The following is a 15339-nucleotide window of genomic DNA, read 5'->3' as shown; positions in this document are numbered from 1 at the left end:
CGAATTTTTTGCTGAAGAAGCCGAGTGGTTGCAGTGAACCGTCGACCAGCTGATGAAGAACAGCTCCTGCTGCGGTGTTTGATGCATCCACCTAAAGCGAGAGCTCAGCTGATGCGATCGCGTGTGCTAGGAGAGCGCAGTTCGCTAGTTGCTCCTTGCAGGCAGTAAATGCTTCCGACGTCGCAGTTGTCCAAGTGAGAGGTGTTTTGTCGTTCCGCGTGTTTCCTGGTATCATTCCTAACAGCGGCGCTTGTGCTTGCAGTGCGTCCGGAATGAACCGTCGATAAAAGTTAAGCGTTGCCAGGAAACTTTTAAGGTCCTTGACCGTCGTCGGTGTTGGACAGGTTCGTAGAGCGTCGACTCGATCGGGTAAAGGTCGAATCCCGCGGCTGTCGTCTAGATGTCCGAGAAAGGAAATCACCTCCTTGCCGAGCTCCGTTTTCGTTGGATTAATGCGAAGGTGGTGCTCCTCTAATCGCTGGAACAGCTGTTCTAGGTGAGCCCGGTGCTCCTCCATAGACGTCGACGCTACAAATATGTCGTCTATGTAGACAAACACAAAGTCGAGACCGCGCACCAACTCGTTGATGATTCGCTGGAATGTCTGCGCGGCGTTTCGAAGTCCAAACGTCATGAACTGAAATTCGAAGAGTCCAAACGTGGTGATTATGGCCGTCTTCGGGACGTCGCTGGGATTTACCGGAACTTGGTGAAACGCCTTCAACAAGTCGATCTTGGCAAAGACTCGTTTTCCAGCGAGCGTCGCCGTAAAATCCTGAAGGTACGGTACGGGGTATCGATCAAGGACCGTCTGAGCGTTCAAGGCCCTGTAATCGCCGCACGGTCTCCACGTACCATCAGGTTTCGGGACCATGTGTAACGGACTGGCCCAATTCGAGCGGGATGGTCGGCAGATCCCAAGTTGTAGTAGGATATCGAATTCGGCACGTGCCGCTGCCAACTTATCCGGTGGTAGTCGTCGAGGTCGTGCACTCGTTGGCTGTCCGACCGTTTCCGTTGAGTTGTATATTGATCCGGGCGGTGGCGTCGTAGTCAGCGCGGGGAATCGTTGTAGTATGTCGGCGCAAGGCCCTGCTCGAATGAAGGCCTTGATCTCAGTTCGATTGCCGGAAATGAGAGTGCCCGTCTGTTCCACTCGTGTGGTGTTGTCGATAAGTCGGCGTCGGCGCAGATCGATTAAGAGGTCGTGATGAGCGAGAAAATCTGATCCGATGATGGCGGTGGTAACGTCCGCTATGACGAACGTCCAAAGAAAATTCCGCCGCAGGCCGAGGTTGACGTTTATAACGGCTTCGCCGTGTACGGGAATTCGCGTTCCGTTGGCGGCGATGAGTGCAACACTCGTTGGCTGCACTGCGGTAGTGTGACGATTTCGTGGGATAACGGAAATTTCCGCGCCGCTATCGATCAAAAAGCACGTGCCCGTTGTTCGATCGTTTATGCACAACCGAGTTGCGGCGTTGGTGTCGGTGAGCGCGTGCACTCGACAACCGTGTCCCGTTGTGCGTACCTATTGTCGAGCCGGAGTACCGTCGAAGTCGCAAGGCGATCGGCACTTCGCTGCCTCACTGCCGTACTTCGCATGATACCAGCAACGCCCTGTCGTTGTCTGCGAGCGTTGCTGGGTCGGTGTGTGTGGACGCGCCGTAGCGTTACGGTTGGTTTTATCACTGTCCCGGCTGTTGCATGACGAGGAGCGCGTATGGAAATCTAAGCTCAAGCGCTTGACTTGTTGCTTAAGCTCCGTCATGTGCAGATGCAGGAGTCGAATCTCCCGCATAAGCTGTTCGTTGGTCGGTTGTGCGGCGTGCGCTGGAGCAGTCGTTAGCGAAAATGTCGGTGTCGGCGTAGGCTGGCCTTGTTGGTTCGATTCGATCACGTTAATCGGTTGCCAGCGTTGACTCTCCATCACAGCGTCCGCGACGGCGGTTTTCTCCGATACAGGGCCCCGATTGGCGACTACGATGTCGCGAACGTTCGTTGGAAGTCTGGCAGTCCACAAGCCTACCAACGCTAGTTCCGAGATCGTGTCGTTCGCCACGCGGCGCATCTCGTTGTAAAGTTGCGAGGGTTTTTGGTCCCCGAGCGTCATCTCAGCCAAGACCCGTTGAAGGCGGCGTTGCTGAGAATCGGAGTGGTGCTCCAATAGCACCTTGCGCACGTGCGCATATTGTCCGGTCCTCGGGACGTCTTCCAGTTTCGACTGGAGTTCGAGGAGTGTGTTCGGTGGAATTTGCGCCATCACATAATTATAACGCGCCTTGTCCTGCGCTGCCGAAATTCCGTTCGCTATGAACCAATACTTCAGGGTTAGGAAATAACCCTCAATATTGGTCGGGTCCATTGGCGGTGGTGGCATGCGCAGTTGTTGAAGCGCATCGACGGCATGCTCGTTGGTATCCTCTCGTGGGTCATCGGACACACTCGCTCGCGTTACTCGTTCCGGCGAGTGCGAAATCATTGTTGCTCGAATTGTTTCACGATTCACGCTCACACGGTATTTTTTCAGCCAAGTTGCTCGACTTTCCACGCGGTTGCAATGTGGCGTGCAAAATGGCGGCGATTCGGCGTCGGTACGTTACCGTGTAAGATGGCGTCGATGGAACCTCGTGGTTTTTTTCGCAGATAATTTTTCGCGGTGGCGTCGATTTTTGTAACCACGTCGTTGTTACTTCACTCTCCGATCATGTCGGGGTCACCAGTTTTAGCGTTTTACACACTATTTTTTATTTTAATCGGGGAGTTAACAACAAATTTTGTGAAACTAAAGCAAGGTACGTCTTTTCTCGTCGGAGTCGCGTTGATCAAGAGGTCGTCTGTCAGTTGTACTGTCTGGTCGTTAGCGCTATCGCGTGACATTTGGCACCGCGTGTGTCAATTTTGTTGCTTTTTAGGAAGTGGATTATTTCATGTTTTTTATTTGAAATACTGTTTGCATTCCAGTGGCAAATTTTGAGTAAATTTGGTTTATCCATTGAAACAATATTTCTGGATGACTTGGAAAATCATTGTGATTTGTTGTTCTTTGCTATTGCAGTTTCTCATGAGTGAGAAGGTATCAGTTATTATGTTTGTTATTTCGTCTGCTGAAAATAGATTTGGCCCTTGATTGGCCCACTGTGCGGATTTGTTTGTATATGTTGAGTTTTTTGGAACTGCCGCTTGTTCACTTGGTAGATGTGGGTGAGACCGCAGGGATGGGAAGTTGGTTTCGTCGAGCTTAGGAGCGGGACGATAGATTGTAGGCGTTGGTGTGCGTTGTGGACGCGCAGGGCACTTGTAATAGTTGGCGGTGTGACCGCCGTTGCAGTTTGCACACTTAAACAAGTGGTCGGGAATTCTGCCTTTTTCTTACACCGTTTTTTCGGCGTGTGGGCAATCGTCTGCTTTGTGTGCCCCTGCACATTTCAGGCACTTCGGCTGTGTGTAACAGTTATTGGCTCCGTGGCCGTACTTGAGGCAGTTTCGGCACATCATTGGTGTGCCGTTTGTGTGGTAGTGGTTCCATTTTACTTTGCAGTATCGGATCGCGTGGATCAGTTTTAAGTTCCCGAGCGTTACCGTACCCACGGGGAAGTGTAATAGAAATGTGGCCTGATCATCGTACCTCTTGTTTCTGATGTTAAGCTTTTTAATTTCGCTTGGGTAGACCTCCTTTTCGTTTAGCGAAGTTTTTAGTTCCTCGATGTCGCAGTCGGCCACACCGCTTAGTACTATTTTTGTTGTCCTACTCTCGGGTAGCTGAAAAGTGTAAAATTGCACTTTGCTTGCGTGTAGACCCTGCACCACCTTGTTGAAGTCGTGTGTCGTGGTTACTTGTACCTGAATTCCCTTTCTGGTGACATTTGTCATGTATTTGATTACTCCTGCGGCTATTAATTTGCGGTGTACATCTCCTACCGATATGCCCGTTACGTATATCGGTGGAGTTTTTCGAGTTCCTGTTTGTGGCGGAGTGGAGTTTTTCTGCTCGTATTTGGAAATATTCTCCCTTGGTATCTGCAGATCGCCGCTGTCATCCATTGGGAGAGCTTCGAAAATATTTACGCTAGCCACCGGCTCGCGGCTTCTCTTGCTTTCACTGCGCAGCACGCTCTGTATCGCCCGTTTCAGTTTGCTTGTTGGAGCCATTTTTTTTCGGTAGCCGGCCCCTGGCTAGCACTGTCACTGTGTGTAACTCTTTGCTTCTGTTCACTATCACACCTGGATGGAGACGAGCAACAACCGCTCCCGACGGTGGTTTGTTCAAGACTGTAATAACCTTTCTATCTTTTCCGGCTTGAGGGATTCTTTTCTAGTAGTGTTTTTTGAAATGTTTGTATTTAAATGTAGCACCTCGTCCTGCAGATAAAAAAAAATCTCCATGCCATCATGGGGATGACAGGAGGAAAGATGCGTACATCGATCCGTACATCCCACTCTGCTCCATGGCCGGGCTGTGCATGGACTCTTGTGACGACGCAGGCAGACGAAGCACAGGTGACTCGCCCTAGCGACCTTCCAACGATTCCCTATGTTCATGTTGATGAAGTGGCTGCATCGTTCTACCGGTCGGCATTCGCCTCCGCAACCAGCACACGTATTTGCCGGCGGAGTGCGCGTGCGGTTTGGTGAGGCCGTTCCGGGCCCGCGTATCTGGCATGCGGCCTGACTCTCCGACTTCATCTCCGGCGGTGAATCCTTGCTTTGTGCCCAGCAGAGGGGGCTGAGGGTTTCTGCCGTCGTGTACAGCCATCGGCTGAATGTGCTGAATTTGCTGTACCGAGATGTGCAACTTCCTCAACAACTGGTGCAGTAGGGTGCTGTTGTAATAGTGCTCCGGTGCCCCGCAAATTTCAATGTTCTCTACACAATTCTGCACCGCTACCGCAAAGTCGGAGAGCTCCTCCCAGTGTCCTTCCCGGACCGGCGGTAGTCGGTTCATCTTTTCGGTGAGCAGGTGCACGATACGCAGGGGGTGGACGAAGCGCATCTTCAGTGTGGCGATCACCCTTCCCACGTTGTCGGGGTGGAGTAGGAGGCACCTCACTGTCTCGTACGCCTTTCCACGCAAGCTCCTCTCCAGTCGCATGAGGTTCTCGTCTGCGGTGAAGCCACACATTAGCGTGGTTCGGTTGAAGCAGGCGAGGAAGGTTGGCCACTGTTCCGCGTCGCCGTTGAACGCGGGTAACTCCTTTGGGACGGCCTTTCTCGTGGCCACCTGTGACCGCGACAGTTGAAATTCGCCCGCCGAGTCTCCCCAATTGTCGCCAAATTCCGGGTCGGTAGCCATGCGGATCGCGGTGGAGCTGGCCGGCAGCCGACGGGCTGGCTCGGCCAGGCTTTCTCGGTGGCTCGGGCGGTAGCGCGCTGGACGCCGCGGTACGCTGGCCCAGTCCTCTTCCCGGTCGCTCATATTCGCTCGTGACGACCCGGACGCAGATACTCACACCGTAAAAGTGTCCGTCGGCGTTCCTGGAGCTCATCCAGCTGTTTCTGGGCCTCTCTCTGTCGGTCCATGAATTCTCTCTCCCGCTGCTGGATCTCCTTCTCTATGAGTTCCATCGCCAGCAGCTTCCTTTCGTTGCTGCTTCCTCGCGCTGCAACGTGCTCGTCGAGCCTCTCACGCTTAGCACGATCCTTGGCGCGGTTTCACTTGCTGCGCTCAGTGATGGCCTGTGTTCGGTTCAACGCACCGAGCTGACCCTGCTCTGGGAAGGCACCGTCTGGTGGCGGCGTCTTGGCCTTGCCCGCCTTTCTGCGGGTTCCTTTTTGGCCTTTGGGCGCCTTCGCCGGGCGTGCTGGCACCTCTCCCGAATGCGGCGTCGTCGCGCTCGCCTACGCACTCGTTCCGGCCTTCGCCGCGCTACCCGGGAGATCGTCGCTTCCCACCATCGCGAATCACTGATTCCGAACACTTCGCGTGCAGCCTCACACTAAACGTATCACTATAACGTTTCCCTTACCGGGATAGTCTGCTTTCCATTGCCGGGATAATTTCCTTTCTGGAATGATTTTGAGTGTTAAGAAATAAACACTAAGAACCACCACGGATATTCGGTGTTTTGTCAGTCCTCTTTTATTCGGTAATAAATCAGCGAATTAGAGCGGCTCAAAATCAGTCCGCTCTGCGCGGCGGTTCGTTTATCACTCGTTTTCTGTTTCGCACGTAGGTCGAGAGTGTCCCCTCGATCGATCAATTGATGATCACTCACTCGCATTTCGTTGTCTTACATTACGTTTAGTTATTTACAGATGATAGTTTTTTCGCAGGGCGCTGCTGCGGGATCGCTGCATACTGGGGTTCGCTGACTGTCACTGGCGCTCGAAGCTCGCTGGCTGCATGCGGCAGCTTGCTGACTTTTTATGTTTTTGTTTAGCATCACGAGGAATTTTCTTAGATACGGGCAGCACCGTATGTCGGATTTTTACCGACTAAACCTCCTGATGTGCGCGACCCACTTCACCCCATATGCTGACCGCGAGGTTTGATATATGGGGAGAGGTCTTGCTCCTTTCTGGAGCTTTTTACGCTAGGACCTATTTCAGTAGCCGAAGCTGCTCTATGTGGCCGACTCCCGGTGGAGTGGCCTCCTCGCGCCTTGCGGCGGTTGCCGCCCGCTGTCCGTGCTGGATTGCACGTCCAGCGAATAAAGCCCCGCTTTTAGTGCGTGACAGGCTGGTCGGCTAACGGGCCGATGTCACGGCTTCCGTTATGGCTGCTAGCTCGTCCCCTGTCAACGGATCCCGATTGGAGGCATCGCTCTCGTTGACTCCGACGTTACTGCTGTTGTGGCTGCCTCTGTCGCTGCTGCGGCTGCTGCATCCACCACGTCGTCTCCGCTGGATGGTGTTGGGAGGCTGTATCTGTTGTTGTTGTGCTGCGGATCGCACAGCTGCCCGCCTTCTCAGCCTGGCCTCGGTGGGGGGAACCGCATGTATCCTCCGCTCCGCTTGGCGAGTTGCTGTCTGCCGTCGTCGAGCAGCATTCCTCCGAGCGTTGCGTGCGCGGATCATTGCGGTTCGGGCCTCCAACTGTTCGGCAGTGATGGCGGCTTGGCGTGCAACTGCCAATCTGGCACGCTCATCATTCCATTCCCGTTGTAGTCGCGATGTGATGCGAGTTATCCCCTCCGTGATCCGGCTCCACTCCTCTTGTCCTCGGAGGAGGAGCTGCTGCAGATTGTCTGGGGTAGCTCGCAGACCGTCCACGGTGAGGAACTCATGGCGCACTTCCTCGAACCGGGGGCACTCGAAGATCGCGTGCACCGCTGTCTCCTCGACGTCCTGGCACTGGGTGCAGTTCGGCGAGGAAGTGAAGCTCATGCTCTTGAGGTGGTCTCGGAAAAATCCGTGTCCCGATAACACCTGGCATAAGTAAAAATTCACTTCGCCATGCTTCCGCTGGTGCCAGGACGCGACGTCGTGGATTACGCGCACCGACCATCGATCATATCGAGTGGCGTTCGCTCTACCTGCGTCGCTTGCTCTCTCGTCCTGCCAGTGTCGCAGTGTCGTAATGCTTTCTTCCTGGCGGACAGTGCGGCGGTCCAGGCTGCCGTCCGAGTCTAGTAGTCGCTTGTAGCATCTGGCATCTTCCCTGACCAGCAGGCAAATGGGTACAATGTTCGCTATGACGACAGCCGACTTGTATCCACAGCCACTGTGCGGAACGCGAATGCCGTCTTAATTGCACATGGTTTCTGTGCTCGCCATAGTTGGCGTCGTCCCTCACGGGCCGTACAATACTCATCCTAGACGTGTCTTGGCTGCCGCTGCTTGCTCGGCACCTCCTTCAATAGTTTTAAGCGCCCGAGTGAGGTAACAATTATCTACTCCAATGGTTATCCGCACTTCTGCATCATCGTACTAAGGAATTGGCAATCCCTTCGGGTGTGGGTACTGCTCCACCATCTGCGAAGGAGATACGGATTGTCGCCGCAGTTGGAGGGCTTCGAGTGCGTGCACAGTATTCTTTTCTCTCTGACTCGCTCGTGGTCAGTTTCGCACTCTTTCACGCACCTTTAGCTTCGTACAGTATCGTTGGCGCACCGGCGCGCTGGTCGTACTTGGCTGTGCTTCGCTATACTACTTTTCACTTTCGCTCCTATCGTACTTTTTAGCTTCGCGCGTGCTCGGAGTTGAACTCGGAATTGAACTTGAATTATTGTCGCACTGTCGTACTGTTCACTGTCGCTACTCTATCGGATATTCAGCGGGTTTCGACGGCTCCAAATCGGATTCCGAGTGGAGGTTTAGGGAGGCGCCTCTTCTTTCACTCCTATGCTCGGTACCTTCGTGGAAGACCATTACGGAACTAGCATCTTCCCGCGTTGCATATACCCACGAGCTGAAGTCCACCAGCGATACGTTTGCTCTTCCACGCAAGGATTTTGCCCAATCCAGTTTTAGTGCTGGCGGCAGCCTGCCTATCAACTCGTATCTCAGTGTTGCGCTATGTGCAAACTCGGGCACGTTACACGTCTGGATGATAGCGACTAGGTTCTCTTCAGTGAGGGCGAAGTTTACGACCGTATCCAACTTTTCCATCTTCGGGGGCGGTAGTGCCAGTATCTTTCGAATAATGGATTGTGTTATGGCCTACGGCTTCCCGTACAGCATTTTGAGTGTCGTCATTACCCCGTCGGTATTCGATGGGTGCAACAAACGATCTTACCGCTTCCAATGCCTTGCCCTTCAAGCATTTTTTTAAACGCAGCATATTATCTTCGGGCGAGAAGTCGCCCATTTGAGATGAGGAGTGGTACGTCGCAAAGAAAAGTGGTCACTCTTTCGGGTTACCACTAAACTGTGGTAGGTCTATCGATACCGCCTGACGTGCGGCAATCTGACTTCTGTTCAGGATGTCGCTTGGTTCCGTGTATTCCCCTAAAACGGTTTGAAGCGGGATGGTTAATAATGGGGCTGTTGGCTGTGGTGTTATCAACTGGTGGAGGGTCTGCGGGACTGCTGTACTGGATGCTGTACTGCGGGACTGCTGTACTTTGGGTTTGAGGATGATCGGGAGTTTGCCTCTCCTTTGGCTGCCTCGTGTTGTTTGATGACGGCATCACCATTTCGTCCACTAAACCTGAGTCGTCTTGCGCTCCTAGGCGTTCCGTGTTGTCCACCCAGTCCTGAATTTTACTCATCCTTTCCGAGTCCCACAAGGTGGATCTATTTTGCTCTCCGGGGGTGCGTTAGCCCTCATCAGCTCGTACTTTTGCTGCAACAATTCCATTCTTAGTTCCAATTTCAGCTGATACTCCTCTTTCAGTTTTTCCATTTCTATGGTGATTTGCGTGGAGTTCGAAATGACGCGGCTTCCTGCTTTACTGCGGGGTCGTTATTCCGTGGAGGTCGGGGCTGAGATCTGCTCGTTATTGCAACCCACGCACAGCCATGATCTATCGGTGACGTCCTCAGTCACTTTCACACACACGAAGTTAAACCAGCTTCCACACTCGTCGTACTGCACCATCTCGTCCGTGTCGCGTTGGCTGCACAGCTGACAATGGTATTCCATTTTTTTACGGCACTCGCGAACCGGGTTCCGTTCGCGGTGTCGTTGTGGCACCAGGTCTGGTTTTTGTTTTGTACTGATCTATCAGTCCGAATCTCCTTTCTGGATGTTCCGACACGGTGTTCCATTGCAGCCAACCGTTCCTGGTGCTCTTTTTGTAGCAGTATTTCCTGCGCAATGAGCTCCTGTTAAGCTTTTTTCCGCTGCTCGAACAACGCTCGCTCTTGTAGAAGTCTCCTCCGCCGCTCTTCTAGCGCTTCGTCAATCTCCTTGCTAACCATCCCTCCATGGGACTTCACGTCTATTGAATCGGAGTCGCGGGCGCTGCACATGGATCCGGAACTGGTGTAGCTTGAGCGGGATACTATTTTCTAGGCACATTTCGCGAAGTGCAATGTCTTTTGCTTTCTCTTTGCTTGCTCTTTTGCGTCACTGGTCACACTCATCGCATTGGACCCATTCGCCGTCTGTTGCACTCTTGCATAGGACACACTTTACACTATCCATCATTGTTTAACTGTATCACTGTATTAACTCTGCCACAAATCTGTGCAGAACCGCAATGTTCACCGCGATCAGCCGAACACGGAGCAACCAAACACCCCTTAAACTTTATTTCATAAAGTTCCCATCAATTTGTCTCACTGTGTCACGAATCCGTGCAAAACCGGGTCGCCGAGCACAAAACATCCGAACACGCTTATTTTATCTCCATGGACCACTAAATGTGCCACGAATCCGTGCAGAACCGGGCAGATGAGCACAGAACAACCGAAAACTTCACGACCGATAAAGTTTTTGCTGATCGGCTTTGTTTCGTAGTTCCAAATCAAGCATGCAATCAAAAACTTAATTTCCGGACTTTGTCACCACCACAAGTTCGACCATCACGCTTCACTTCTTGATCGCCATTGAATTCTCTAAATGCCCTACTGTTTGAAAATTATGTTTTCTAACCAACGGCAAATAAAGAAGCCTCCTTCGTATTTATTCAACTGTGTCAGTTGATGGCGCCATTCGTCCTTCAGGCTCTCCAGTTGGCCGTGCAGCGCGATGTTTTCGATGCGCGTATCGTGTAGCTCTCGCCTTTGCTGGTCCAAGATTTGAGCGCTCGGCCCAACTCTAACTGTGTCCGGTGCACCTTTTCGGCCTCGTGACCGCACGTTGACATCGGCGTCGGGCTCGCTCGGGCGCTCTGTCTGAGATACCCGACGGTTGGTGACGCGTAGTGGTAACACCGTCCTGGACCCTGGACGCCTCGTAGCGACACGCACACGCTTTCGCTCTCATCTGTCCAGAGTGATGAATGGCTATCGAGCTTGGCGCGTCCGGTTGTGGACCCCAGGACGCTGCGCCGGTTGGCATTTGGTCGTCTTAGACCCCACCTCCTCCCATCCTGTATGAAAAGGGTGCGACCTGATGCCGCCAACAATTCGCGAATCTTGGAATCTTCGCCCTTCAGGGCCACACTTATTCACTAGTAACCGAAGTTAATTTTTTGTAATGTTCGAAAATTATGTACTCCCTTCCCGTTGCTCCCAGACAGTCGGGATTTTCCCGGTGACGTATCCGATCGGCTTCAAGTTGCCCGTGCTCAAATTTACTTATGGCCGCATCAGTCTACTAGAATAAATCTAAATGTAATTTAATCGCACAAATTTTGCCCTTAGAGCCCTAATCTATCATTCAACGTCTCGAAAGAACATTTCAAAAAAAGATGCACTAATATTTTCCCATATTATTCAAATGTTTGGTTGTTTTTCTCTTCTTTTCCCCATTCATTGTAAGTTTTCCGACTGGGTTACTGATTTTTTGTCGTACGTCTTTTCGTCACTATTCGATCGTTCACTCTATTTAGATTTATATCGACTAGTGCTTCACGCTGCAAGCTATTCGCTCTTCAGAGCTATGCTTCGATTTTTACTCTCCGCTGAGGTTAACAACCGATTGTTACGTTAACTGTGACTGTAACGGACCTCCTCGACACTAAGTGTACAAAACATTCCCTGCCGTTGTACTATTTCTTTGTTTGTTGACATGAAGAGCCGTCAGATTCTATTGTCTTTTTTTATGAAATGTACGCAAATCAATAGACGGTATTATGATTACCGCAGGTTGTCCGAGTGAAACGAAATACTACAATTTTGACAACATTAAGAAAACTAATATTCAAGAAACAAACAAACTCCATCGCTTACCCATTATTTGGCCCAATCCGTAATGCTATTCAGGGATAGATAGGAACAGTGTAGTGTACTTAGGAAATGCGATAATGAAAAGCGATTTACGACGAATTATCGAACAAATAACAGCTTGTGTATGGCTAGGACTGATTGTAACCGACTAGTAATATCTATTCATTTAATAACACATCCTGGTAAATCTATGATTTACTTTTGAAATGAGGATTGCGATATTTTCACTACGAAGTTTAACAAAACTGTATCCAGAAGCAAGGCGCTTTGGACATGCTCAAATCTTTCGGCGCAAAATAAAATTAGACCAGATCATCAGATGCCACAGTAGATGAAGGTTGTATATCTCAGTTGAATCGGTGTAAATGAACAGCTAAAAAAAACTAAAAACACACGTGCCTGGGTCAACTTTGAATGAACACGAAAATCAGAAAAACAGAAATTCGGAGTTCGAGAAAGACGCTGTAAAATTAGTTGACATTAAAAATGAAACTAAATTAAATGAAAATAAAATTGTAATGGGAAATTTGTTGTAATAAAAGAAGTTGTCAATTTTGTTGTTCGTAAATACAGAATTCATATTAGTTTAATCAATAAAATATTTCGCTTTATTGCATCTTTGAAAATTTTGAATAAAGTTGTCTTGTTTACACATTTACAATGTCATCATGTGTTTTAATTAAGTGTAATTTTTATGTATCAATTATTGGTAAGTAAATTTTATTTTTTTTACATACTGACTGTTCCTAGCGTGCGTCGCCACTCCTTATTTCATTTCTCATTCCTCGCTGATCTGGATCAGAATTTCCGGTGACGTATCTGATCTGATGTGATCGGCTTCTCTATCCACTTCCCGTTGCTTCTCCGTTTCCGACGAACGTTCTTCTCGGTGACGTATCCGATCGGTTCGCCTTTTCGCTTCCCGTTGGATACATGACAAAATTCGCGCCAGCTGAATTTGGCTCACATTGCTTGAAAACTATCAGAGTTTTGCTGATATTTATCCAGATTTTGTATGGGAGAGCCCCCTTTGTAAAGTGGGGAGAGGTTTCAAACATTCACTCGAACATAACGCCTCACCAAAAACTCCGACCTGCAGAATTGAGTTCGATTTGATTGAAAACAACCCGAATTATACTGAATTTTATTTTACGTTTGTATGGGAGCCCCTCTCCCCGGAGAAGTGCGAGGGTCACACCATCCTGTATTCACTGTCCGGTGTCAGAAAACTACGCTGTGGAAAATTTCACGCCGGTTGGCTCAGTAGTTTTGAAGAAAAAGCGAAACAAACGACGAGCATCCGAAAAATTGACCAATTTTTTTAAAAATCCAAAAGCCGAAAAATGCGTTTTTTTTCTAAGGGTGCAGAAGCGACTAGTAGGTACCACCAGTGACTTGGAGAACATTTGGTTTGCTAAACTTGTATTCACTATTGCGTGCAATATTGTATGCAACAACATTGCGTACAAGTTTTGAAAGACCAAACTTGCGTACGACGTTGCATGCAAGTCTCTAGTGCTACCAGTCGTTCCTGCTGTCCTAGTGATTTTGCGGCTCCAGAAAACCGAATTTCTTTGTCTGGCGAAGTTTCGAGGAATGTTTGGAGTGGATTTTTCGGATTAAAAAAGACCACACGCCAGCTGCGTGATACGATGATCGCCCAAGACACTGGAATCTTACTTACCTTACCTTCCCGAACAAAATAGTCACTCATTTACCCCATACTGAGAAGAAAAATTTCACGGCGAATTCTTTGCTCACCAAAGGCCAGAAAGAGAACGCAACAGCGAGCAATATTTTCTCTCTCTGTCAAGCTAATAGCGTCCAGTCCGCCACTCAAACGACAAAGTGTTGGAAATTTTTGGTCCGCACCTTCGCAGGCGCCTTCCGCACTGTATCCCTGGCGGCTGTTGGTATGGTCGCTGGAATGATCCCCGTGGGGATCTTCATCGAGGAAGATAGCGAGTGTTACTTGAGCCGACCCCCGGGCATCCGCGCCGAGGTAAGACGGCGGTCGATAGAGCGCTGGCAACGGGAATGGGAGAACGACGTGCCGCCTAATCCCGGATATCCAATACTGGCTGCACCGGAAGTACCAACCCCTCCCTAACTCAGTTCTTGACTGGGAATAGGTACTTTCGGAAGTATCTTCATCGGATAGTCGCCGCCGCGCCGCTGTTTACGTGCTTTCGGTTCGACGACGCTAGACAACAAATGCAGGAGAGAACTGGAGTTGGACCAGAAATCTTGGGACTTAAGGGAAATCCCAGGCCATTTACGAACATACTAGGCCGAAACTAGCTCTTAAATCCCGGGCTCAGTGAGATGGGGGGTCTCATAGGTTAAGATCTGCGACTAAAAAAACGATAAATTAAATGCTTTTTTGTTCGGGCTATTATTTTTGGGGAGCGGTGAAAGATAAATGTTACACGAATAAAGCAGCAACTTTTGACGACCTCAAGACCGAAATTCAAATTGCCATTGCCGAGATACAGTGGATGGCGAAATTAACCTTAGCTTATGAACTTTTGAACAATATGTGAAAATATGAGTACATCTTCTATTTGAATGGCTCTTTTGAGACGTTGAATATTAGATTGAGGTTCTAAGACTAAAATGTGGGCGATAAAATGACATTTAGATTTAATCTAGTAGACTGGTACGGACATTTGTGGCCATAGGTCAATTTGAGAATGGCGAAAATAACCTTACAGGGTGAACCAAAAAAACTGCAACAAACTTCAGACTGCTGTCATTTCTAAACCTCTCGTCCGACAGCTGTCAGATTTATACCAGTGACAGTTCATTATATTGTTTATAAGCGTGCAAAAGCATTTTGGTGGCAATTTTACAGAAAAAAAGTTATTCGTGATGGAACTCAACCGTAACAGTATGATTTCATTATATTTGGCTGGAAAACCACAAGTGGCTATCTTTAGAGCCCTCCAGCATTTAAATGTTAATAAATCTTTTGTATCTCGTACCATCGCTCGTTACAGTGATACTGGTAGCGTAGCCTGACGTCAAGGAAGTGGACGAAAAAAAACAGCAACATCACCAGAAATGGTTCGAAAAGTGAAGAAGCGACTTCATCGAAATTCGTGTCGCAGTGGCCGAAAAATGGCTCGTGCGCTGAACATATCGCAGTATGCCATTCGGCAAATATTGCAAAATGAGCTTGAACTAAAGCCATTGAAGTTCCAAAAAGTGCAAGATCTTACCGATGCACAAAAAAAAGTTACACTCGAAAGAGCCAAAGACTTGCTTCGCTTGGCCGCAAGTGGTGAACTGGCAAATTTGGTTTTCTCAGATGAGAAACCATTCGTTATCCAGCAGTTTGTAAACAAATAAAATGATCGTGTTTACTTGCCAGAGAGGTCATCTGAAAATTTACACCTTCGGTTGGCCACCAGAACTCAAGCGCCGGCCATGGTGGGGGTGTGGGCCGCCATAACAGTCCATGGTCGCTATCCGCTCGTATTATTCGACCGTGGCGTCAAAATAAATGCCGAATATTATCGCAAAATATTCTGAAGAGTGTATTGGAGCCTAGGACACGCAAACATTTCGGTCGCAGACCTTGGACATTCCAACAGGACTCAGCCCCATCGCACTCAGCAC

General features: G+C 49.6%; 1 protein-coding gene across 1 annotated transcript; it reads right to left on the bottom strand.

The window, feature by feature from the left end:
• Positions 1 to 91: 91 nt before the first annotated feature.
• LOC128270462 (uncharacterized) lies at positions 92 to 2482 on the bottom strand. The gene is made up of 2 exons (XM_053007863.1): positions 1678 to 2482; positions 92 to 1374 (listed from the first exon to the last, which is right to left on the bottom strand). Exons 1-2 carry the CDS (start codon positions 2480 to 2482, stop codon positions 92 to 94), a joined length of 2088 nt encoding a protein of 695 aa, XP_052863823.1.
• Between the last annotated feature and the right edge of the window lie 12857 nt (positions 2483 to 15339).

This window comes from Anopheles cruzii, chromosome 3 (assembly GCF_943734635.1).
Source record: "Anopheles cruzii chromosome 3, idAnoCruzAS_RS32_06, whole genome shotgun sequence".
In the NCBI taxonomy this organism is placed as follows: domain Eukaryota; kingdom Metazoa; phylum Arthropoda; class Insecta; order Diptera; family Culicidae; genus Anopheles; species Anopheles cruzii.
This window is presented reverse-complemented; position numbering and strand designations above follow the sequence as displayed.